Source organism: Anoplolepis gracilipes, chromosome 9 (assembly GCF_047496725.1).
Source record: "Anoplolepis gracilipes chromosome 9, ASM4749672v1, whole genome shotgun sequence".
NCBI lineage: Eukaryota > Metazoa > Arthropoda > Insecta > Hymenoptera > Formicidae > Anoplolepis > Anoplolepis gracilipes.
The window spans coordinates 3,006,673-3,034,495 of NC_132978.1; the positions used below are offsets into that span (position 1 = coordinate 3,006,673).

Consider the following 27,823-nt stretch of genomic DNA (forward strand, 5'->3'; position numbering starts at 1 on the left):
ATTCAAATTGTATATGTGTATTTATAATAATTAATCATAAAAAATGATTGCTCGCAAATAAAATTTTTTATTTATTCTTTAAACAGATATATATTAGAAAAGATGACAATTAACAAAAAACCATTTTTATAGTAAATATTTATTTAAAGACCGAATAAAAATTGCGGACAATAATTATCTTCTTAATATATAATTATTTTGGACACTATTTTTATATATTATTTCGATATATATATATATATATATATATATATATATATATATATATATATTTACGTAGATAAATAAATATTTTGTACTATACTTCGCTATTGCGCATCGATGAGTTCTAGTTATTTTTTATTTAAATTGCGAGATTTATGTGAATATTATATCAAAATAAAATGAAAGGATTAAAGTTCTTTTTTTGACAATTATTAATAAATGAAAATTTCAATATACAAGTTGGTGGCTTTATTATAATTTATATATTCTATTATAATTTGTTTTACATGTACACATAGTCACATATATATTAATGAATTTTAAATTTCCATTTCATAAATAATTCAAACTTCTACAAGATTTAATCAGATCATATTTAAAGTTTGAGCGATTCTTATCTATATCTTGAAAAGCATTTTTTTATTTTCAAGTAACATTTGAATTTATCTGTATTACGGTGATAAGAAATGAGATATTAAATTCGTATTTGATTAAATTCTGGAACAATTGAAAGAAGGATATGCAAAATTTAATTAATGTAGAAAAGAGAGCTAATCATAGTCAATATCGTTGCGCGATAATTCTATTGTCGATAAAGCTATACTAATAACTATAATTGTTAAGTTCAACGGTCCATCTAGTACATCTATTGTGGTAAAAAGTATTTCTAGATAGATATTGGAAAGATATTTCGAATTATCTGACAGGAGTTACGGTTATACCTTGCTTCTAAGCGTCTGCCACTTTTTACCTGGATGGTGATATATTACGACAAGTTCTACACGTAGAATGATAATGGGCGTTGAACCTGCATAGAGGTTAACGACAACGAGGTGCTATTATTGTTCTCTATACCGGGTGCGCACGACCAAACACGGATGTAGTCCTCGTTTAACCACGAGTGAAAATAATACAACTTATTCCACTATTCGCAACGACCGAATTGTCAGCAACGAGAGATTGCCCTGGGGAAAGGCTGGACGGTATATCTCCCGTTAGGATCACCGTAAATCGACGAGCGGCAAGCTCGCTTATCGATATACCGATGTAGATTGGGAAATTAATTGGTAGTAAGAGAAGTCGCGAAGTCCGTAAAGAAAACGTCATTAGCCGACTATCGTCGAGCCCGTTAGAACTCGAATATACGCCCAGATCTTTACGTGCAGCTGCCAGGTGCTTTATCACGCTAAATACCGTCGATTCGAGAAATGCGAAAGGCAGACGCACTTGATTAAATTCTATATACAATTCTTAGGCATTGAATCGGTAACGATACACGCCGACGCAAAGTTTATTCACCTATCTATCCCGCAAATATTTATTTACCCACGTTAGGTTTGCTCGCGTCGCGAATTAAATTGTCCATAATTTTTCAAGCGAACGCAATTATCGAGCAAAGTCCCATTGAAAGTCCTATCACTAATTAGCGTTGCTCGTGCAACGTTTCCGCTTCGCGGAAAGTAGTATTCGCGCGACTACGTCGCGACGACCGCTCCTTGCCTGGTAATTGATATTTAGGGCATTACTCTCGGAAGAGGAACAGGGAGCGGTAGACACGTAACGAGCTTAACTGTACTTAGCAATGAGCGTAACTTTGAAATTATACGACAGATAGTAGGAAAAGCACATGCGGCTGCTAGAAATATTGACAGTTATATGTGCCTACGCTCTTCCACATACATATATGTATATGTTGGTGAAAGAATGAATTGTCGTGATTTTGAGACTGAATATGTCAATCAACACAACAGAAGATAAGACAATTGAAGATTATAGTGATATAAGTTACTTTAACACCGGAATAATAAATATAAATTATTACTTAACATCTAAAAAATCAGTATACGGTGTTGTTGATGAACGTAGGAATCGCACGCACGTTGACATTGAAAATTTACAAGCAGCCCGATAAGCAGTGCCTTCGTTCGAGTAAATCTCACGAAGCGGTGGGTAGGCAGGAGGAACCGGTCCCTCGTCTGTTTTTTAAGTCATTGCCGCTCTCTTTCTTATGACAGGCGGCGTCAAGTGGCATGTCCTGAAAGCGCAAACGTTTCGATAGCCCAATAAAAGTTTACAAACTCCCGGTCTCCACGCTCTACCTCGAGTACCATCGATATTCGATGAAATTGACTCGAGGGAAGGAACTCCCCCGGAAAAAGAAAAGTGCCGGGCAATAAAGAAGGGATAGACCCAGAGACCCTCGTCCGCGAAAGAGGATAGGTACGTGGGACAAATATAAATCGAGACTCATTCTAGAGACTCGCGATCGAAAATCGACGATCGCGTATGTCGTAGTCGCGGTTCCGTTCGCGCAATTGCCAATTATGTTAATGCGCGGCAGCCGCGCGTGTCTTGTCGCTATGAACGCCGTTGTAATTTACATTACCAAGTTTTTTTCCTTTCCAACGACTATAAGGTGTCGCAAGTTTATAATGCTACTTTTTGGGTAGAAACATATTGACCAATTTTTTTGGATATTTCCTTAGCAAACATTTTTTGTCGTCATTTAAATGCAATCGTTCAACAGTCAGTAAATATTTTTACAATGATTAAATTAATATAAAACTCATTTGAAAATAAATAAGAAATATAATTTCTTTATTTTCATTCTTAATTTGTGAAACTTTCTAAACTCTTAGTACTTTATAAATCGGAATTAATTAAATTTTACCTTTTTTTTTAGGAGAAAAAAATGTCTACTTCAAATCTGTCAAAGGAATCTGCGACACTTTGTACATGTAATATTTAAAAAAGAAGAGCGAATAACATGTGATTTTCCACCTCGTGAACGTTTTTCTGTTCTACCCGCGCTCTCTTCCGCTCGCGCGTAATTATTATCATCTGACGAAACGAGTAGATCGAAGGACTTTGTTCGAATAGACATAATGACATCTCAACTTCGCGGCCTTCGTTGTTTTTTTCTGCCGATTATATGCATACAATTATATTGAAGACTCTTGGCTTGATTTAATCACGCTTACGAGAAAAAAAACATGATATAGGTGATTTGCGACTTCCGTGAGTCTCTATAAACTGCCTTTTTTCATCCAATTAAAATATTATTCTCTCACACTGCATGATTTTTATTCTCCAGATAATGTTGAGAGATTATTTTAAAATCTATGCGCATTTCACAATTGTTTTTAATAAACTCCTATTATGCTTTCTTTGATCTTCTTTTTCTTTCTTTGCTCTAATTTTCAACATTGTTACATTAACGTTTTGTATACGTAATATTTTCTCGTATATGAAACATTTATGTACGCAACGCAGTAAATGAAGTCAATATCGGTGCGTCTCTCGTGTTCTTTCTTTACCGAGTTTCTTCCCACCGTCGACGACGCGATATAAACGTCGGAACGTCAATACCGGCATTACCGTATCCGCCGATTTGTGCACGCAGTTTCTCGCAGTAAAAAAAACCAAAAGGGATGAAACGGGGGAGGAAAGGGAGAAGCATAAAACAAGCCGTCCTCCGCCGGACCGTAGGGCCGACGCGAAACAATGAACTCTGTAATTTTCTCGAGCGACGACGTTCCAAGCGAGACCCTTTTCACGCGCCACCATAGCCCTGGGCTTCCAGTTTTCTGCCCAGATGAGGGCTTCCACGTCGATCACGACGGGAATTGAGCGATCAAATCGCGATCCTGTACAACGATCGATTAGACGAAACGTATCCGAGGGATCACGAGCGGAGAGAGAGATAAGGTACTACTCGATGAGATTATCTCTCTTTCGTTCACTTTATTTTCTGCTGCTAACTATCTGTCTATTTTGTTTATTCAAAAACGCAATGTGTCTAATATTATATAATGTCACAATTAGAATAATGTGTGACGATTACATAGTATACTCTTATAATAACAGAAAATTAAATTGTTTTTCCAAGAAAAATTAAAATGTGGTACACTAAATATTCATTTTACTATGCAAATATATGTATATTATAATATATTCTGAATATACTAGCTAAAATTGCTTTAACAAAAAGAAAATTTTTTTTTTATTTCCTACAGACTAGAGTATATTTCAAATATCGTCCTTTCGCTAATCGATATGTCGATCGGTGAACGAACACCTGTGTGGAACGTCCTATAAAAGCTCCGGGCGTCGTATAATGAATTGCATTCGTCCGCGATGTGTGCCGTTGGTATTACGTCAATAAATCTATTCGGAAAATCCGCCTCTTTTTAATTCGTTAAAATCATTTACGAATCGCGTTGCGTCGATCGTTCGCCCGTTATCGAATCCTCGTTTCGTCGACCTTTGTATAATTGATTCTATTCGGAATCGCGTTCCGCCGGATGCGTAAGTGAATCTAGTTATGTGCAAATAATCATATATTTATCGCACCAACGAGAGAGAAGTTTTATTATGTAATATCAAAATTTTATCTCAAAATCTCTTTCTCTCGCTGCAATTTATCTGACGATAAAAGCTATACTAAAAGCAAAACTACTAAAAGCAAATAAATTAATAAAAAGAATAATGCATATTAATTATATAGGGAAAGAAATGAGATACCGAATTCTGACACCAATTGATACTATTAGTCAGCTCGTGCTTAAAGCAACACGCCCTTGTTATGTAATGTACACGGCTTGTGCTAAATTAATTTCATGCGGCCGTCGTCGCTAAATCGCGCGTGCCCCGCAATTACTTAACAAATTTATGGAAACTGCGCGTCTTCGAAAGACGAGCCTTTTTTTTTCTGACGATGCCGATCCCGACGAAAGCCACAATCGCGTTCCCCTTCTCGCGCGAGTCGAGAATTCTTCCGCGAATTCGTGTCGCGCGCTCTGCAATTACGGCAATGCCTACTATATCATAAACATGAATATTTACCAGCGTACACACATTGCGCGCCGCAAATTAATTGCATCCGCCCGCTGCGTGTGTTAGCACGTTATCTCGCCGACAGATCGATCCTAATTTATGAAAACCGTTTCCCGCGACGATCTCGCTCTCCTCGTTCTTCTTCCTTTTCTTGCTTCCTGTACATTTCCGCGAATCGATTCGCGCGGCCTCGGAGCGATTCCGGTTGCGGCGACGATCGCGCGTGGTTAATCAGCGGTTAACGACATCGCGTTATCGCTTTTAAGTACACGTTTTGTCGCGACGTTTTATGTAAATGCCGTGTAATGGGGCACACGAACCTAACCGGCAATAACTTCATTACCCCGCGGACTAATTATGGGAAATTAGCGCGGGCCTAATTGCGCCCCGATCGAGATTTAATCGACTTGAGGCGTATCGAAAATACCGCTTGCGTGGCGAAGATAAAAGATATTGAGAGCGAAACATTCGAAAGGCAAGGGATTCGCTTTCTCGACGCGACATTATTATGGCGAAGCCTGTGATCGACGATCCATTACGTGGCCGTTAAAAGTTTAGTTTCGAAGGATTTGAAGGTGATCGGTAATTAGCACAAAGCACCTTGCGTCTTTTCTCCCAGAAGATCGTTCAGATAGCGTTCAGTATTCACCGAGGCCTCACGATGGATGTATCGGGATCACCTTATTGCGAATTAAAACACCAGCTGACAGCGCTTCGTGCTGAAATTGCGCTTCATTCGAATTAATTTGATTACTTGTCAGGAGTACAAATTTCTCCTATGACATACCATCATATCCTAAGGATGCATCTTGATGTTAATCTGTTGCATCACAAGAGCTTTAATTTTGCTTCGGAACAGATTTTTATCATGATATTGAAAACGCTTAAAATTATTAAAGTAATGGTTTTATAATGAACTGTTATTTCTCTCTCTCTCTCTCTCTCTAATTTGATTTATTAAAACATTGCTACTAGAAAAATAATAATTTATAAAATGATAAATTTGAAAACTTTTAAGAGCATTAAAAAAAAAAAAAAAAAAAAAAAAAAAAGAATAGCAGATATCGCAAGCTGATCGAAAGAGTTTCATCAAATTTTTGAATAAAGTATAAAAGACTATTTCCACAAAAATGTTCTTTATTCTCAAAAATAGGATCAACCGAGGAAGGGAAAGGTGCATAGCGGTACGTGCACGGCTGTGCGCATCTCAAATACACGAACGCGAGTCGTGTTGCACCGACGCGAAGTCACGACCTACTAATGAATGATTATGCTACAATTTGCCCCGGGACGGCAGCTATCGCAATTTATTAAATTACAGTGATCCGTGCACCGGGCCGGGATCCGGTAGTCGCGCGCGCGTCGCGTTTCGCGAGGATCATTTCCACCCGTCGATTTTCGATTTCGATTACACGAGACCGCGAGATCGTGCACGGCCCGACGAGATGCGTGATGGAGGGAGCGGTATAACAATGGCATTCGCGACGAATGCCAATCGAGAGGCTCTTTGCAATTTGCGATTATCTCATCCGTTCGAGATAACAAATCCACTCGTTCATTTATCGAGAGTTCCACAGGAATTCTCTTTGTCCCTGCTATCATCTCGAGTGATTATAAAAATATATTTTCATTTTGTTATTAAATTTTTATTATTAAATCAAAATGTTCACATCGATAAAATCAAATTGTACAGATTGTTTTATTATAATGTAATATAAACGTAATATTAATTTTTTCTACTTGATACTAGCCTCCATTTAAATAAAATATCATATATTTTGAGTTGTCTTTTTAAGTATCCTCAAAGATGTTAAGAGAGTTGTCGCAATTTTTCAATAATGATATGCTATTAATGCTATGAACGCCATTGAGTTAACACGAATCTAATAAGAGTCTTGTATAACCACTCATTTTGTATACAAATGTTAAATAAGTATAATGGTTAAGAACCTATAAGAATTAATATTGAGAGAAGGCAGATATTAATAGAAGTCTCAACCAACGTCATTAATAAAACTGATTCTTCGCGAGCGACTAATTATATCGTGAACTGCTAAGTGCTTAACATCTAGATAATAATACACATTTATTTTATTGATCTCGAACACGAGATTACCTAACTTAAGTAGCACCGAGCAAATACAAGTTACAACCCAAGATCCTTATTTACATATTTTATCGCTTCTTGAACGGAATATTTGAGATTCCATTACGTATTTCTCCCATATTATTGAATATCGCGTAATGTTATTTTTTTCTTCACATCAAAAATTCTTTAACTTATTATATATTGTTGCATAATATAAAAAAAATAAATTTTGCAATATTATAAAATCTACTCGACTATAAATATTTAAAAAAGTCACTTTACATATTGATAATCTAAAAATATTTATTTATACTTGTAATTTGTTTCTTTAGGGTCAATTAATCAAAGTACAAAAAATATGTTATTCCATATAATACTGTAATACAACATATCTGTCAATAATCGCGTTCAAGTCGAATATTATTCCAAAATGACTGATGTCCTAAACGGTCGGATATTAATTCTCAGAGAAATCGATAATAATCGATCAAGAAGACGGAATAACTACGAAAGAGTGAACGAAGAGAAAGAAAAAAAGAACAGGACCATCGTCTAACGAGTTCTCTGGTAAGAAAAAAAGAGAGAGAAAGAAGAGGACAGAACAAGATAATGGGACGAGAGAGGAGAATAGATGTGAAGCGATATGTGAGAGGCAGCGCGGGCGAATCGCATTATCGCGGGTATTTACGGGAATTCGCGACGGAATCGTTGCGTGTCCGGTGCCGATGCAGTCATAAACAACGGGGCCATTAATTTAGCCGCGAAGGATGCCCAATATTCTTCGGGAAGCCTCGGCGGCGACGCACCGATAGGCAGCTAACGCGCGGATAAAATAAGCTTAGAGGCGTGAAATTGGCAGTAATTTTACAAGCCATAACGATCTACTAAATCTGTAAAATAATTAAGGGCGCAGATGTTTCTCCAGGACTACCATTTCGCCCACTTCTTCCCTCGCGTCTCTTCCTAAATTCTTTTCCTAACCTTTACCTAGTCGTGTTACCACTACAAATCTTCTCTCTCTCTCTCTCTAATTCTTTCAGAAATTTCGTTCATCATATTTTGTATCGCAAATGATGAAACGACAATTCTATAAAGATAGCGAGCAACAAATATCTTTCCAATAGCAAGAAAAAAAAAAGAAAATAATCAGTAAAAATATTTCGCTGTAAAAACTCGTACGAATCCAGTGGAGTGAAAACTGTGAACGCAGTGGGATTAAACGTTCCACTCGATAATAAAATACGAACATTTACGTAACGCGCTGCCTATTTAGTTGGATAAAAATTTCGTATACCTACCGTGGCAATTTATGCGCGTATTACGTTTTAAACAGCGCGCGCACTCACTTGTGTCTTAAATTTCGGGGCGAAAGCGCGAGACATAAGTATAAGGAGTGCCGTGTGCTCTCAGCTGAAACGAGCAACCATACATTAATTCCGGCTTTATTAAATTTATTGCAACGCCGTAATTCGAGGGGCCCCGGACGTCCCCTTGTCCCCGAGAGGCGGGCGGGCCGCCTCTTATCAGCGCGCGAGGAACGCTCTTCTTTTGCGAAATCTTTACATCAAGCCTCGCCAATGCCTTAGGTTACTGTTCATGATGAGACAGTATGTACACCGTTCGGCATACGTGACACCATTAATGATACGGCCGAAAGCGCGAAGTTATGCACGATTGGCGTGAGCTGGTAGCCGCCAGAAAGACCACCTCGAGTGCCGGAAAGATCGGTATTCCCAATATTACCATACGTTCTCATTATCTCGCGTATGTTCCGTTTAAGGACATAAAATTTACGTGTAATTAAATTTTTGTCAAAAATAAGCTGTTTAAATAAGTGAAAAATTAGTTGTTTCGAAATAAGTTGGAAAGAACGGAAAATAAAATAAAATGACGAGGGACTAAAGTTACAATGTTATCTTTTTTTCGTATAATGCGTTTTTTCATGGGAGACATGAGATTTAAATCGCGCAATGAAATAATTTAATGGCAATCACAAAGAGTTTTTTCGTGCCGTGATCACATCTAGATGTCATCTAGATGACATGAAAGAAGAGAACGCGATTCTACGTTCGCGTCTGTAAAAATGTGAAAAGCCGTCCTACTTCGCGATTAAACTCGGTCTCCACTAATCACGCAGGTGAGAACACTCGTACTCTCTTCGCGCTCGACGTACCTAGTAGTCAGACTGACGTACAAGTGTGATCTGTTTATTGCCTTCCCAGCATCGGTTCCGTTTTGCCGAGACTTCGACATCGTTAAACTCGTCCACTCGGGAAATAAAGATCTTTTATGCGCGGAAATGTTGCGCGCGCATTCTCCGCAAATTAATTTTGCCATTTCGGACTGAAACGTCCCTCGTAAAGGAATAGCGCACGCTCTTGTGTTACGAGCAATGTCTTCCGAGAATTTAACAGCATTATATGGTATGTCAAGTTGTGATAATATAAATCATACATTCATGTATTATTTGTTTAATAATATAATAAAATAATCTAGTTTAATATAATTATAACAACATACAGCAATTATATATGTCGTAATATTTTTGACAAAAAAAATTTACCCCAAAATTGTATTCAAAAAGGAGAAAAATATTATCTAACGCACATCCATATATGTAAATGGCGAGAAAGAAAGAGCGAAATATAAAATATCCGGAGCGCCGCGGCGCCATGCAGCGCTTCGCGTATCGCTTCTCGGAAATAATTAACCGTCCGCGATAAAGTGTCTTAGGTTAATGAAACATCCTTTTGTGCGCGCCATGAAGGGACGCCTTCATAAGCAGGCGGCGACATCCAACGCAGTACGGCAAATGACTTATTAGCAAAGTGACTTCGGTGCCGAGCCGAGCCGAGGCCGCAACGCTGTCCGCGGCCGCAAAAGAGCACAAACAAAATCGCCCGGTTATTAACCGTCGGTTGTCCGTCTTCGGATGACGACGCGATGACGACTACCGACGCGTCCGTTCTCTTGCCGATTCGTGGCCTGGCATCTGGTAGCTTGTATATACATGTTCGCAGAGGACATAGACTGTGTATGTCCAGGGACGGCGATCCGCGCGCACGTAACGCTCGATTAAAATTATATCCGCAAGCGCGAGTACTCTTATTAATCGAATTTTATTTAATTTATATCAGCTCAACGAAAAATGTGACGAAACATTCATTTTGAGATTCTTGATTATCGATAGAAAAAGCTGGAAAAATCTCTCCTTTCGCGTGTATTTTTATTTTTATGATAATATAATTTGAAATCTCGTAAATTTGCGATGAAGAAAAACATGAGAAAAAAATCGCAATTCTCAATCTATAATATATTTCACAGTTAATAAACATTAATCGTTTATAAAGAATATTATTTAAACTTTGATGATATTAAACTTATCCTATATTAACGTTAGTTTCAAAACAAAAAATCGTAATCGAAAACTCGAGGCAAATTTGTCGAGGAAAGGAGAGCCGGCCCTGTGATCGAAGCCGGTCAGTACCGGTCCAGAACCTATTCAGGTCGTGGATGGCGGTTTACGGTAAGGTCCACGGGAAGATTGCTTATTAGGGAAGGCGCGGGGCTACGGAATAGAAAGGCCAGTGACAATTTGATAGATTGAGCTTTTTGTCATCACGGCTCCGTCATCGTTAGGGCCGGCACCGATGAAATTATTGCGTTTTTTGTCCGTCACCGGTCGAATGCCTAATAATGAGACGCATGCCATCTTATTTTGCGACCGATGGAACGCGTTGCGTTGTGTTCTCATTCGAAGGTTCTCAAAGGCTCAATATATAATAAATATTCTGTATATATAAATGTGCCCTCCTTTCTCCTATAGTTCCTATAAATTACTTTTTCGTTAAAAAAAGAAATTCTACTTACCTACTTAAACCAGAAATTTTACCAAAATATTTATAGTATAAAACAAATAAAGTATTTTTGCAAAACTTTTTTCCAAAAAGTTAAACATATAAAAAGGTTGCTCTTTCTCACGAAATGTGAGCGTGTTTAATTTGTACGATTTTTCAAATCTTTCATATGTTCATTCCAATTTGTATTACTTTTATACAATTTATAACACAAATTGATTTTTTTATCCACAAAAATGTATAAGAAAAAAATACCGGAAGAAAATCGATTTATTACTTTGCGCAAAGTAATCGAAAGAGGATACGGATATTTTCTCGTTTAACGATAGGTACTGTATGACATTCAATAAGCATCTCGTAAAACGCGCTCAACAAATCTTACGGGCATTTTATTACCGCGTAAATTAAGGCATACTGGAAAGAAGCTTCATAATATGCGGGAGCTTTGAACGTCGAATCTGCATTTCTCTATAATTTCAATATACAATCTGAAACACACATCGCGCATAATGAATTTGTAAGATGCCATTATGCAAAACGTGTCGTATCGATGCAGATAAAAGTATAGAGAAATGCATACTATGAAATAATGCCCTCTTTTAATGGCATTCTTATATTAATAAAAAAGTCAGTAGAACTATCAGTTTTTAACTATGACACGTGAATGAAATATCTATAGAGTACTATGTTGGCATAAACTATATAGTTTTTATCAAATAATAATATTGATAATTATAGCAGCGTTTATAGCAAATGACGTCCTCAGTTTGTACTTTAATAATATTCAGCTTTATCGTTCATATTAATAAAAAATAAAAGTTTTAATCTCTTGATTAAAAAGCCGAAATACAATACAAAAACAGATATTCCATATAAAAAATAGGCAATTCTTAATTTCTTTACGTATAAAAAAAAATCTCTATAATTTTGAGTACGCTCATTACTGTTTGAGATAAAACAGAATCAAAGATACATCCTTTTTCGCGATATCGAAATCCATTCTAGAACGGTCCAAGCGTCCAAGAGAGGGAAAAAAAATCCGTATGAGGTAATCGATGCGTGCTATGTATATACCGACACGTGCGTGTGCAGCCGCGCTCAATTGACGCTCGCGCTAATTTTAGAGCGTACTCGCGGCGCCGCGCGCGAGCGGAGATTAATCCCGTAGACGCGGTGAATTAAGGCCGATCCGTATCTTAAGGGCAGACACCAGCAGAGTTTGGTATGAAGGGCACGACGAGACTGCGCGCGCGCGAGATAGCCAACGATCTAATTAAGCGGCTGTGCAATTAGATTTTGCCCCGCGGATGTCCCAGTTTAACACATGGGTATATCGTATGTATGTATCTACTATGCGATATGAGGAGCAGAGAAGAAGAAGTTGCGAAACCTACATTGTACTTCGAAATGTACTTTGGAATTTTCGCATCAATCGTGACTAGGTATCGTTAATTGCTAATTTCGAACAGGTTTCTGTTATCAATCAACCGTTGTCTGATTTGACATTCTCGTTATTTAGTATATACTGACTTTATTTAGTTTTGATTAAATTTTCACTGCTGAATAACTGATCCTTGGGGAAGAGAATACGTTCCAAAGAGATTCCAGCTTTAATTTTGAAATATTATTTTTCTTTTTTATTTAATATTTTATTCTTCTTTATTATTAAACTATTAAGTATTATACTTTATTATTAAATTATTAAGAAAATGTTCACATTAATCGCGATAAATTAACGTCAATCGCGAACCGGTTTCGTACGATAAGTATTTAATTAGCACATTCTCGTTATTTACTTACTAACTAATCGGTTGTCTTGGATAACCGATTATCGAAAAAGAATTTGTGTATGATATTTTCAGATTTAACTTTAAGATTTTCGTTTATCTCAACCAATTACTCAGTAAAATAAACTGCATTAATTGTAATTAGAGATATCGAACTGGTTTCTTAGCACATGGTAAATCATTTAATCGACAGTCTCGTCGATTTATTAGCTAATTTTCATTTATCACAGCTAAATTATAAATTTTTGGTTTAGCATAAAGTATGCAATTTCCAATAAGATAATATGCATGAAATACATATTTTCACACTTAACTGTCTTTAAAGTTTCCATTTTTTGTTGATATGATCCACGACTATAAAAATACTCAGTATATGTTGACTATGAAAATCTTGCAATGTATGGAAGAAATAGTGAGTAGTAGCTTCATTCTTGCGATTTATCTGCATCGATATCTCGCTAAAAATATCTCGCGGTCGAAACTGGGCTCGTAACCAAGCTACGCAATAAAAATTCGTTAGATCTCTCATATAAGATACATTTTTATGCCACTTTCTAGCGTGCGTGCGTAGATATAAAATGTTTCCCCGGAGCGCGTAGTATCTTATACCGGTTGCACTTAGATGCTCGATTTAACTCAAGTGCAAGCACGCATAATAAAGAGCAACTGGCTCTCTCTTTCTCCCTTATTTATCCAGCTAAATATCATATAAATCATTAATAAAAGCAGAAAAAGTACATGCTCTCGTAGTAACGCGGTAATTAGATTTATCCGGAGGAGTCGGGACGTCCTATAAAGTAAAACAATGTTGCAAAATAGAGTTGCGATACTCTCTCTTTCTCTCTCTCTCTCTCTCCCTCTCGTGAAATACTGCGCCGTTTCTATCGAGATCGGAACTGATTCCTCTACCGTGGATAGTTATGTTATCCAAATCGAACGCGGGATGGTCGAGGGTTAAGGTTCGCCGCGTGCTTCGAATTTCAACGAGCAGCCCGCGCGCGAGTATCTCTCTTGATCCTCCGAAATAAAATCACTGCGCGTTATTGCCGTTAACGATCCGGATAGAATATCGAGGATCGCGTAACCGCGCGCCGGTTTTATACCTCGGCACAGTCGCAATTTGCAATAACTGTTTCTCGGGATGGAATTTTTTTTTTTTCGCAGATGCACATTTATTAGCGTGACCGTGCGCGTCGATATGGATACGCGCGGAAAATATATAGCAACGTCCGCGAATAACGCCACATGCCGTCTTATGATTACAATGAGAATGAATGAAACGGCGGCGGCAAATAATTCATGAGAGAAATAAAAATAGACAATCTCAATCACATACGGTTTCCGCGCGTTCCTCGTAAAGCTACGAACGAAGAAAAATAAACTTTCAAATGACACCGTTCAATCTTCTTCGAGCTCGCGAACATTTAAAGCCACACTATATCGAAAAACCAAGTATTCAAGATATCAGTGTCGTAATTTCTATACGTTACTTTAACAATTTTTTAAATTATCACATGCTAGAGATTTAAAAAGAAGTTTAAAAAAGTTTAATAAAATTTAAATATATTACCGTAATATTAAGATATATATTATTAATTTTGATATGTATACAAGTTAAAGTTTAAGCCTCGCTATCTCTTGCGTTACATTTTTATACAAGCTGTTCGTTACATCTAAGGCAGTTACATTCCTAAACAGCCGCCTCGCTGTTTTTGATGAGAGAGCTAAATATTTCCGATACGGTATGTATCGTCCAAACCCCATGGACGCTTATACCGTGGCCGTGGGCCGGTATAAATTGCCTCCTCCGCCCACTCGGGGATGCCGTCCTTAATCGCGGCAACCAGATCGATCATTCGACGCGACCCGCGATCCCGCGCGATAATTAATATTCAGGCGTCGCGATTTACGCGACGTAACAATCGCGGCGGCGACGGAAGGGGAGGCCGAAGACGGACCCCCCGGCGCAGCGAGGGCACCGTATCCGCGAGATCCGGTCGCGTGGCTCTATTAAGGATTGCATTTAAGTGACTCCGGTATAACAGAGAGTGAGACGGCGAGCACATCATCGGCGCTAACGAGCCCGCTCTAACAAGGCACTCGCCGCCCACGCGGTTTTCAGGGTTCCAGGCCTCGCCGCAGAGGTGAGTCGCCCCAACTCCCACGGTGCGGAGGCATCGACGTGGCGCCACGCCATGTCGCTCTCTTCCACGAAACACGATTGTTGTGACAAAACTGTAAATTGAATATCGATCGCGCGTGCCCGTAACTTACACGTTCGGTACGTTTCTGTGCCATGTCACCGGTCGTTAAGCCCGTGCGCCTCGAAAATGAGTTCCCGTGACCTGGGTGACTGAGTAACGCGGAGGCGGAACCACCGACGGGATGGTTTGGTGTCAATCGTGCAAGATAATAAAAAGAAAGTTTTGACGTAAAGAAAACGTGATACAAACGCACTTTGGGAAAACAAAAAATTTGTCCTACTATCTACTTTACACATCACGCCTTACCTTAATTATTTATATTTTAATGATGACCTGCATTCGGATAATCAATCAAACGCTCTCACGCATCATATTTAGAAAAATAAAAAATAGCTTGCATGTTTGTATGCCATTCATCTCTTATGATTTTGACAATCTTACGACACTATAATTCACTTGAATAATATGCGGCAAAAACAGATTTAAAAAAGTGACGCGTCAGATGATACAAGGAGAGTTGTTCGCTCGAAGTTAATAGAGCGGATGTCACGTGACACTGATCCACAACGTTCCACGACGAAGAAGACAAAATCACGTCGTACAAGCACGTAGATAACCTGATTGTTTTCGTGCTAGACACGTATTTCCAGGCCGGTGTCACCTGCAGACACGCTATCGCGACAAAATACTATGTTCACTGCACAAATTACGCTCTACACTGGCGACTGAACAGGATAGGATCGATATACAAATGACGATTGACCTCGATCAAAGGCTATAAAACTTTACCGCTACCGTTCACGCGCGTGATACAAACACACCTATAATTTTAAACGAAATTGCTGCTCATTACGCGTTATTACTAGCCCAGAGAACAGTTGTACTTTTCAATTAACCGACGTCGTTTTTGTCGCGCGGCAAAACTTCATCCTACATAACTGTTCGTTATATCCCGTGTTCGCGAGATGCGCAAAACATGGAATTGATCGCTTAGTTTTAATAACGCGACACTGACGATGAGTACGCAAAAATATCGATATACACGTGCGTTACGATTTTACGTAGGTACAACTCGCGGTTTGTAACAGCATAAAGTTGCGGTCAAATAAGTTAATAACAATCATAGTCGAGAATAATCGACGCCATTAACGATATTGTGCATTAATTAAAATCACCAACGAGCAAACGAGTATCACTTACCGCCCGTATCGGCATTTAATTATTATCAAATGATTTAATAATCGATTGTATTTTAAATAATTGTTAATAATTTGCACCGAGATCAATCGAAATGCTATTATTCGTCTTCTTACAAATATAATTAAAAAAAAAAAATTTTTATCTGTTCTTAATTTTTTATTATATACCTACATTTCTCTATCTTCAAAATATTTTTCTAAATTTTTACGATCGCGATTATGTCATCCCATTATTAATTCTTAATATTCACTATTATTTGTCACTAAATATTTTTATAATTTTTGAGGTAACTGATCTAATACTAAATATTTTTCTAAATTTTTTTACTATAAAAACACAGCAATATTTTTCATTCAGTTAAAGCATTCAATATATGTATATATGCATAGTTTTAACTTGGTCTCTCATAAGATCTGTATATTAACAAGATAACTACAATTATTACGGTCTAGTTAGCAGGATCAAATGATCAAACGTGTCACTCACTGTACATATCGTTGGCGTCTGTCCATGGACTTTGTTGCTATTGGAAGGAGGCTCCGGTCCTTTCGGAACGTCCAGATGTGTACGAGATGGCAAAGACGACGAAGTAGAAACGTTACTCGAATTTGGAACGTGACTCGTCGATAGTGGCGTGCCAAGAGGAAGATCTGGTCGGAAAAACCATGTAGGCCACTGGAACAAAAACAGTAAGTCATTTTTATTCTTAAAATATTTATTGTTTATTTGCATTAAGATAAGTTTCCTATAAACATGTTTCCTAAAAACTATTTTATGTGTATATACAGATATTTTTCTTTTTTTTACTAAATTTAAAATATATTTTCCATTAACAAGAAATTGAGATAAGACATAAATTTTGTAAATCTCGATTTTATAACAAAATACTTTACTATTTGAGGAAATTAATAATAACAATAATTAGTAATTATATTAATTAAATTATTTAAATTAATTGAAGATTATATATAGGTATATATTTTTTTTATCGCGTCGAAAGTAAAGTTTTTTCAACAGGTTACAATTAATATAAATTTTTTTCCGCATAATATAAGGATTAATTTTATAGCTAACGTTTCTCTTCTCTTTCTTTTGATCGCGTGTGGTAACGGTACGTTTGGTACAAAAGGAATAATGATGTGAAACGACATGGTGATCTTATCCGAAATGTCTCAGTAGCGCGATAAAGCCAATTGACCGCACGAACAGAGACAGAAATCGTCCGTATTCGCCGACGTGTAGTTTACATGAAATTCGTTACGCTGGTAATAATCCTTAAGACTGCGTACACATTGGTAAGCAATAGATTGAAGTTATTCATGTTACAGTCAACGTTTAAGGTCATCATTTATGATTCCATTATTATTTCGAATACCAGGCTGTAATTTATCAAGGTATGTAACTTTTTTAAATTTTGCTTATACTTGCTTGAACACACTCACGCACATTTCTTATTGATTTATTTTATTCTTTATACAATATAAAATGTATATTAATTTCTTCACACTTGATATTTAATTCATGGCTTATCTATTATATGACCTTATCGATCATATGCAATTAATGTGCATCTATTTAAATATGTAGTCTGATTATCAAGGCATTAAACTTTATTTGCCTGATAGCGATCTGTAATTAGATAATAAATTAAATTATACGTTAGATAATAGACAAAGATATCTATTTGTAGCATGTAGCGAAAAGATATTCTTAAGAAAAGTACACTTTACAAACTTGGAAACGTTATTACGAAGAAATGAAATTATAAGATTTATTTAAATTACTTGCAAAAAGAATTGGAATAATTTCTTCTTAAAAATGTATGACAAAGGATATATTATCCCATTCTGCTTATGAATGACGCTCGTTATAAATATCTAAACCGAGATTCTCGAGCACAATAGAGAGGTTAATAAGCGAACTCATCCATTTCATCGTTTATTACTTGGCGATGTGTACGGGGCCTAAAGGCCCTACCGTCCGTCGTTTCGGCAGATAAACGTCCCACTATAATCGGAGCATTGGAGTGTCGCCGCGACTGAATATGAGCAGCTCCCTAAGATAGATGACATAAGCCTCTGACCCTGTAAGAAGCGTACTCGTCGAGCGCGAGGTCGTCGCGCGTGTGTGGTCCATTGAAAGTGTTCTTACGGCGGAACCGGCCCGCTGAGAGAAGAGAGGCTCAGACGGAAAGAGAGAAAAGGAGTACCTCTCTCGCACGCTACTCGCACGGCACGGCACGGCACGGCACGGCACGGTGCGTCCCGTTCACCGCGGTACATAAGGACTTTTTGATCGTCCTCGTCGGGGCCGCGACACGAATTCCATGCGATTAATCGCGGCCGCGTGCGCGATTCGATCCGCCTGTGTGCCTCCTGTAAAAACAGCCTCGCTACCAGACTTATCACTCGTCGTGTAACGCTGTTCTGTCGCAAATTTTTCTGAACCTTCTTCTCTCACGTGCTTTTATTGCCACACACTGACTCTCGATGATAAATGAGTATAATCTTTGTAAAATGTAAAAGCTTGGACGATTTATATCAATCTCATATCGATACGTCAAACTCTAATTATTCGCCAATTGTATTTATCGGTCTAATTTCCTCGTTGAACTTCCGTTTATACCGTGGAAAATCTTACATCACGCCGTTGGCGTAACACACCGTGTGTTTTAGTTATTTTCGTGCCAGAAGGTTTGGCATCAGCACCATCAGCTGCTATTGGTCACGACGCAGTGTGGAAAGTCAGTAACCGGCGGGTGGGACACGGGAGGTAGATGGAAACGATTTCAGGGTGGTCTGGCGAATGTCTCTTGTCGTTGGTTCGCGCGGGAGTTAACGCCAAAACCGAAATAACAAACTCCTAAAGTCCGTGAGTTAACGCGCTACTTCGCGCCCAAGTTTTGACGCACGTGATATTTTCTGTTTATCGTAACGCAACGGTTAGTCGGCAACCGTGGAAATAATTCGACATCGATCAACTCGACATCAATGTGGATTTTGTCTTAAATTCTCAAATCGAAATATCAGTCTTTATATTTTTACGCTAACTTTAAATTCGACGTTTAACAACACCAAATTATGTGATATCTTCTTCTCGATATATTATATTTTTGACAATTTTCAAAAAATAAAAATATTAATAAATTTTTAAAAATGTTTCGATTAAAATTAACTCTTAAGGCTAAATTGTCAAAATATTTAATATCAAAAATTAGTAGCCTACAATGAATATTAATTACATTCTTTGTTCATTCATCAAGAACTTTTCCTGAAAATATAAAGAACTATAATATATCGTAAAAGTTGTGTAGTTAAAAGTGTATTCAATGACTCTGGAAATATAAGCATTAGAGTCGAGATGTATATTTTACCTCGCGGTGTACGATGGGAAGTATTATCACCATTTTTTCCGCGCTAGTATGAGAGTAGCAATGGTATTCGCGCGAACAAGCCGCGTATAATATCGGGCGAACTATTTTTATACAAGGCATGGGATGTGCTCTCGAAAAACGCGGCGCGGTATTCTCCAAATTCCACGCTGGCGAATCATCGTTCTGACTGGCCATGCGCTATAATATATATCTGCTCGAATATTTCGTTTTTAGACGAGAATATCGGATAAAAAAAATTCGTCGTCACGGAGGGAGCTATTCTATATTCTATATTTTAACAATTAAAATAGATATTTTCAACCAAAAACATAGTGTGTCTAATTCTGTGAATCACTTTATAAATTTATAAATTTTACGTAATTTTTTACAAATACATATTTTTTTGTAGAGAGAATTATAAAGAGAGTCCTACAAAAATGAAGATTTTTATTTAAAAATATCACGTATATTTTCGAATAGAATAACTGTTAGTACGATAGTATTCTGTGCACGAAGAGTTAATGAGACATATAATATAGTATACAATATTACATGAAATAATATAATCCTACATAATATATATAATATATGCAGTTAATGATCTCACTTGATTGCACGAAGGCCTAAAGCTATGGCGTATGCTTTTTTATAAGATGAACGGAAAAGTTCCCACAATCATGAAATGTCACATGTTCGATCCGTGACATGGAACGTGACTCTCTTTCTCTCTCTCTCTCTCTCTCTCTCTCTCTCTCTCTCTCTCTCTCTCTCTCTCTCTCTAATCGCCAGGAATTCTTCGCAATTGGAGGAAGCAAGAAGCCAAGATTCCTTTGGGGCACTTTATCAGTAAACAATCAGCTTTTGAAAGAAATGTTTTGTTATATCTCACAAGAAATAAAATTACTGCAATTCAAGTTTATGTCATAACTTTGCTATAACACGCATTTTAAAAAAGAAAAAATAGATTGAGTAACTATTATAACAGTTACGACTGGCAATCATATAAAATATGATGCAATCTTTGCGGATGAATTTGTGACTCGAGAGAAACGCCGCCAACCTGTCTAATTTCTACTTCAATTCATTCCGCAATATAAACGGCAGTGACGCGAAACTTTTGCGGTCGTCGCGCAGTGATTTCCGAATGTCTTTATCGTGCACCGCGTGCACAAATGAAATAAACATCGTCTGTCGTACACATCGTGCGTTCTCTTCCGCAGTCTAGATCACGAAATGCCACAAACAGTGAACTCTACAACAACAAAATTCAGGTAACTATAATATATTTTTTCGAAAGTGTCTCGGTTACATTGTCATGCAAAGTTAATATTCATTTAAACTTTAAAACTTGAATCTTTTTTTTTGCAAAAAATGCTCTAGACAGATCCATTTTTATTAATAGAATATTTATTAAAAATAATAATGAAGCAATAGGCTCTCAGGTAATAATTAACAATAAGTGAGAAAAAGTAGCAAATAAAAAGTACTACATTTTGTAATATTTTTTATTATACGTATCTTTATTTTAAAATACTAATTTTGTTTATGTCATCTTCACTATTAGTTTCGGACATTTTTGCACTGCAATATGTTTTTCTTGTGTTGAAAATGAACCAAAAAATGACCAAAAACATCCATACATACTTAATGCATATTTTCGAATGAAATTTAATATTTTGTAACAGATTAAAAATTTGTGCTCCAATTAGTACGCCTCGGCTCTTGTCTGTCTCACTTATTGTTAGTGATAAAAAATAAATTAGTCGCTCGACTTTTATATTGCCAAACCTTCATTTAACAATATAAAAATTCTCGCGTGTACTTTAAGCGTATCGAGAAGTCTTGCGCGGCAATTTATCAGAATTTCACGCGAGCCGCAAGAGGATCGCTTTGCAATTTTCCACGGTTACTCGGGAAGTGACATTATTCGCGCTGTGCGTCGAGTGGCCGGGGTCGCGGAGATGAACGGCTCGAAACTTGCAGACCCCGAAGGCCGCTACTCGCGTAATAACGAAGTGAGGTCGGCTCCAGCGAGGTAAACACGAGTCGAACCGCTTCATTAACGAGCGGCCCGGAAGAAAGACTGACCGACTGCGCGCGTGTATCTATACGTTTACGCGCGCGTGTAATGTATATACAAGCGTGTGCGCATATATTACGTTACGAATGGCGTAATATACGAACACAACCTTTTCGTGGACAATGACGACGACGAGAATGAAGACGATGGCCCGACAGATAATAACTGCCATCGTTAAAACGTTGTATCGCAAATGAGATTGAATAACGAATTTTAGGATGTCTACTCAAATCTTGTAAAAAAAAATTCCTTAAAAATTTCTTGAACGTATAGGTATCTTTGTTCCAAATTCCAAGTGAAGAGAATATTTTAAAGATTTTTTTATACTTTCTATTGTAAAGTTTTTTATTGCATGATTTGCAAATATACTGAAAAAAAACTGAATGACTTTTTTGTAAAATAAATATTTTTTATTTGAATAATTTTTTATCATTAAAAATTATACAATAAAAAATATACATATACTGCATATTTTTTCAGTATTTTGTTAAGACATTGCATAGGTATATAAACAGAAATAGATATATATTTATAATATATTTATAAACACATAAAATTCACTTGACTTTTACGATACCGACTGTTTATAATATGAGAACAAAATCATCAAAGTAAAAATTTTGAAAAAATTTCCTGACGTTCAATAAAATTTCCCTGATTCTTCCAGATACAAAAATCCTTGAGAAATCTGGATTTCCTAAATTTTTACAGTGAGTAAGCACTCTCAAATTTATGCTTGAATTTTTCGAACGACAGTTTCTCGGGCGACGATACGACGCTGATAAAGCATCCACGTCCATATTATAGAGAATTAACGTGCCCAAAATAATAGAAGCTTATTTAAAGCGTTTCTTTTGATAGAATTCCAATGTGAGATTTTTTGGAAAACTACAAAATATGTTCCACAGAAGTAGCTTAAAGCTATATCTCTCAAGTATTTCAAGTATTTTATAAACAATTCAAAGAAAATGAATAACTGCCGCACAAAGTCCTCTCCCTTTCTCTTATTCCAAATATTATAAATATATGGTACATCTCGAGCAACATGCTTACCCGGAACGTGACATATCGCGCGACTCGGAGGAAATCTCAACGCCATACTCGATACTTTGGAGCGACTCATGTCGGGGATAAGTGAAAATTATGGTAGCTCTCCCCCTCGGGCGGGATGTTATCCGCCTAGTAGGCGAACGACATGCCGTTATGACGGCGTTGCCTATTTCGGAGGCACCGCGGCGGGGCCTAATCACGCGTTTCACCGAACATTACACTTACGTCAGCGCGATATCTCGCGATGAGAGTATCAATTTCGTAGGCGACACGCTACCGCGCGCGAGCGCTTTTACGCCGCGGGATAACCCGTGCCGTAAAAGCGCCGAGAAGTTCAGGCTCGTGTTCGACCTATGCAAATCCGACGGCCGTATGTATTTATGCGCGTTCATCCTCAACCTCCGGCGCGCGCGAGACAAGCCTCTGAAAGCGACCGATCGATCCTTCCGAGCGATGATAACGCGGTCTCTCACTGTCGTAAGAACGTTATTATATTTAATTTCTAACGAAATTATATGACATACTTGAGATAAATGCATACGACGATACAGTATAATATTATCGATCTTATTAAAAATACGAATCATCTACGTCAAATTAAAATTTTCCGTGATATATGTATAATTATTATAAAAAAATTAGTTCAATATAATATTTACAATATTAAGGTTAAATTATATTCTACAGGGCAAATATTTACTTTAACTGACAAATTAATTATTAATTTTACATTTTAAAAGGTTATATCAAACTGATGAAAGGTCTCGAAATATATTAGATTCACGACCTTTTGACGTAGTTGATTCAGGTCCTCCTTAAACATCTTAATCCGTTTTAATCACCTTCTTACAAACTATATAAGACCATTTCGACTGCCTATATGCTAACCTAACCACGACGAGTGTTTTCCAAAAAGTCTAGAGGATCTATAATTAACACGCGTGCCTAAACGCGACGCTCGCTCGCGCGTTTAACGAGCTCAAGTTTAACTCACATTCCGCGCCGACGTACACGTTCATTTAATTAAAGCGGCGCAAGATTGTCGCTTAAACGCGGGAAAAAGCGCGCGTCGCTAAACGGCCGGCAAACTACTCTAATCTTGATGGGGCCTTGTGTGCTCAGACGGTGTGACATCGGCGTGTCATGTCACAGTCTCGTGACTTCGCGTCGGGCGACATCCGCGCGACGCCGAGGGGGACGGGGAGGACGCAATCCGCGCATCAAAGCCCCGGCGCGTGCGACACGCTATGTGCCGCCCACTTCGTGTCCCGTAATTGCCAGCGACAAAACGATCGGCGCGGGCATGGGCGCGCGCGCCATAACGTGACGACAAAACGCGTTCCGTCATGCCACCGGCAGAGATAAATGGGGAGAAGAGCGAGAGGGAGAGCGGGGGCGCGTTCCGTCACGCCGACGAATTAAACCGCGGAGCGACGGCGGAGATCTCGTCGCGGAATTCCGCGCGTCATGTTTCATTACGCTCTCGCCGAGTCTGAGGACAATTTACGCCCGGCAAAAAGCCTATCCCGGTTCTCTTGTCCGTCAGAGATGCACCACAAAGACGTCTGTTACTTATTGTACTTTACACCCCCGTTATCATCTCATCACACGTGTCCCGTATTACATTTCTTGCAGATCCAGTTTCGTCCACGTGTTGTATATTTTACATGTACCTATATGTAATATTATTCTTATGAAAATAAATTTGCTTCACGCTTTTATTAATTCTTATCTTTTTCAGAGAGCTATTATTTATATTTAAAAAATAATCGAGTTTTATAATAGTTGTGCAGATTAATAATTTAATTTCGATAGAAATGCTAATTAACATATTAAAAATGACATGCGGCATTTCCGTTTTCTTTTAAAAAAATCTGTCTAAAAGATTCATATATGTTGAAAATGATATTCTGAGCGATTACAATTTCTGACATGTATTTTCGTATTATATTTACATTCAGTTTCGTTCGTTGCGTTGTGTAATTCACACATGTATATGTAATGTCATTCTCATGAAAACAAATTTGATTCGTGTGTTTTATTATTATCTTTTAATAACTTTTAGACAACTATATTTAGGAAATACTCGAATTTCAATTTTATAATAATTATGTAGATTGATAATTTAATTTCGATACAAAAGCTAATTATATATAACATATTGAAAACGCCAAGCAGATTCCGTTTTCTTTTCAAAGATCTGTCTAAAAGATACACATATGTTGAAAATTACATACTGAGCGAATATAATTTCTGACAAATCACTCATTATCGCATTTAATTGACTCTTTACTCTGACCATATATGTAATTAAATACAGTTGGTTTACATTTTATACGTACGTGGACGGAACAGGTCGTATTCTGGCTATATCGTACCGGTCATGACAGTGTGTTAAGATCTATACCGAGTAATGTGCTGTTACTCGGCGATGAATTCCGCTTAATAAATGCCGCGACATACATCGCTAAAGACATATCTTTTCTCATACATAAGTCGGATCAACGCGCAAAAGAAGAAAAAAAAAGTTGCGCCAACGTCTCCGCAGATACGCGCTTAGATGCAATCGCTCGCGGGAAAAACGCTGGAAAATAGACAGGTTGACGCGTCTCGCCATGGAACATTGTAATTACTTTCAGTGATTTGCAGGCGTATGAGAAAATTCTTAGAGCTAACACCGGCGAACACCGGCTTCGCCTCGTCATCTGCGCGAACGCAATCTCGAGGGGAGGTACTCGCATCTCGACGCGCAATGAATCACGCCTCGTGCACTGCGTAGAAAAATTCTTGCGTAGCTTCGTGAAAAGGTACCGATTTCGCGATACACGAGTAGCGGGAATGAGACTTCGTCGTTGAAATGTTATTAACGGGACTTCTGCAACGGTGACTAATATATATATATATATATATATATATATATATATATATATATATATATATATATATACACATCTTTCCTGTACTGATTATTAATTGTGAATAACACGTAAAGTTTCTATGTTTCCTTCAGTCACATATTCGTATATGAATTTTATTTTATATACATATATATATATATAAATTATATATTTTAACACAACTGAGACATAATGTCCTTTCTTGAATCTTTTCGATATATAATTTTCTATATATCTTTTCCTTTTTTATGTCTTCTTAGACAATTTTCTTTTATTCTAGAATCTAGAATAACAGCTCACTATTGTCTACACTTATTTCTTTTCTTTTTTATTAAAGAATACAAAATTTCTTCCTTAGAATTGCACGGAATCTTAAATTTACCATACGACTCACACTAATAAATTTTTCTCAACGATTGATTATACCTATTCGGTATCAAACCGAGAAAATGCGTCGTATTCTAAAGCGACCGCCCTGCGCGTAATTGTAGCTCGCCATTTTTCCAAGGAAAGGAGGGATCGCGAGGAATGACTTCTGTCGACGACCTATCGACTACAGGTGCATTACATTGTATCGTCCCTTCGGTCGTCACGTAGCGCGATGCCTTAAATAAAAAATACGTTAATGTCATGGTAAGCAAGGAAGCGCTGATGGCAACGACATAGGGAAAAGCCGTTGGTATTCCTCCCTCGCGTACACGCGGCTTTATTTGCTTTCTCATAAAGAGTACATTCTGTATAAAGTATATTACGCATGTCACGTAGGCGGTTCTCTAAATCGTAAAAGAAATTGCGAATGTCTATTTGTACTCTAAATATGATGGAAATGGGACAAATGGCGCCGAAGAAGCTTTTAAAGAAACTTCTGCATAAAATTTGATTTAATTTAATTTAATTTAATTTAAAGGCATAATGAAAACAGAAGGTGAATAATAAATCCGAAAGATTTTTCGTATGCGAATAAATTTAGGAAGAAAAAAAAATTACGACAAGAATAAACGTGCCAGAAATATGAGTTTAAAAGATATTTCATTCTTCTTAAACGTATACTTAGTAACTAATTGCAAATGTATATCCGGGTGGGCGTGTACGTATATCCGGGCGCGCATGCATCTCGTGTAACGAATACCGAGGACGATCTTTCGCGACGTCGCTCCCGCCGTTTTTAAAGATGTCAGCCGCTGGTTCTTCGGTCTCAATTAATTGCGCACACGAATTATGAGCGCGGACAATGCTATCGGGAATCTCGCGAAACCCCTGTGGGGCACGACCACACGCAGCACGCATTAATTCCTCTATTACGGGCATTGTAAGCCCGCGTATCTACCCGACGTACGCGCCGTTATTGCGTACACTGTGTGTACGCCCACAAACGTGGCGTATTGGATATCCAAATTCACGATCATGATTGTAAATTTGTTATTGACGAATTATCTGTTCATCATTATTACTATAATGTAAACAATGTGATGTTAAAAGAAAAGAAAGCTAAAGCTAAAAAAATACTTTTGTCATATTTAACACCTTTAGATATTTATTGAAAATTCAGAAAAATTATTATTTGTCTATGTATATATAGATACACGCGTTTCTGTCGTCGTATTTTTCTGTAAAAAAAATAAAAATAAATAACGATGCAACCGATGAAATGTCAGAGGATATTATCGGGCTGCAGTGACCGATACATTGCAACTCGACTGTTATTGTGAGAGTCATTTTACGACACAATGGAAAATCCATCCGTAACTCATGCTAATGGCAATATTACGAGCGCCCATGGTCTATCATGAATAACACCGCGCAACAATGTTGTCGAGTATCGAACCGATGCGATGTCATTGTAACCCCGCCACTAATGAGCCGGCCTCATTGTTATCTCATCGAGTTTTCCGATAACCACGTGATCTCAATAGGCGTGCACTACCCGCAAAACTTCGTTTCGTTGATACCACAGCTGATCACGCTATCGGTACGTATTAATGAACGGGATTCTCGATACGAAATATATATCGAGAAAATATATTTTTATTCATCCGAATGTCGATATATGTCATACCGGCGTATTTGAATATTAATATTCACATGTCAAATACTTATATATGTATAAGTAAAAAGATCTTCAAGATATATTTTCCTCTCATTCGTCTGTTTAAATATAGTGAAATTTCTAATTTACCAACTTACAGTTTATAATTTCCAATTTTCAATGCAACTCGGTCAAGAGCTACAGCAAGTTATTTCTCGCG

At 37.5% G+C, this 27,823-nt stretch overlaps 1 protein-coding gene across 3 annotated transcripts in view; it reads right to left on the reverse strand.

Moving 5' to 3' along the window:
- Positions 1-27,823, reverse strand: part of LOC140669725 (uncharacterized) — a 243,534-nt gene that overhangs the window by 199,682 nt on the left and 16,029 nt on the right. For all 3 annotated transcript variants that reach the window (XM_072899779.1, XM_072899778.1, XM_072899780.1), the window contains exon 2: positions 16,664-16,852. In XM_072899779.1, the coding sequence (XP_072755880.1) occupies positions 16,664-16,852 (189 nt within the window). The remainder of the gene's footprint in view (positions 1-16,663; positions 16,853-27,823) is intronic.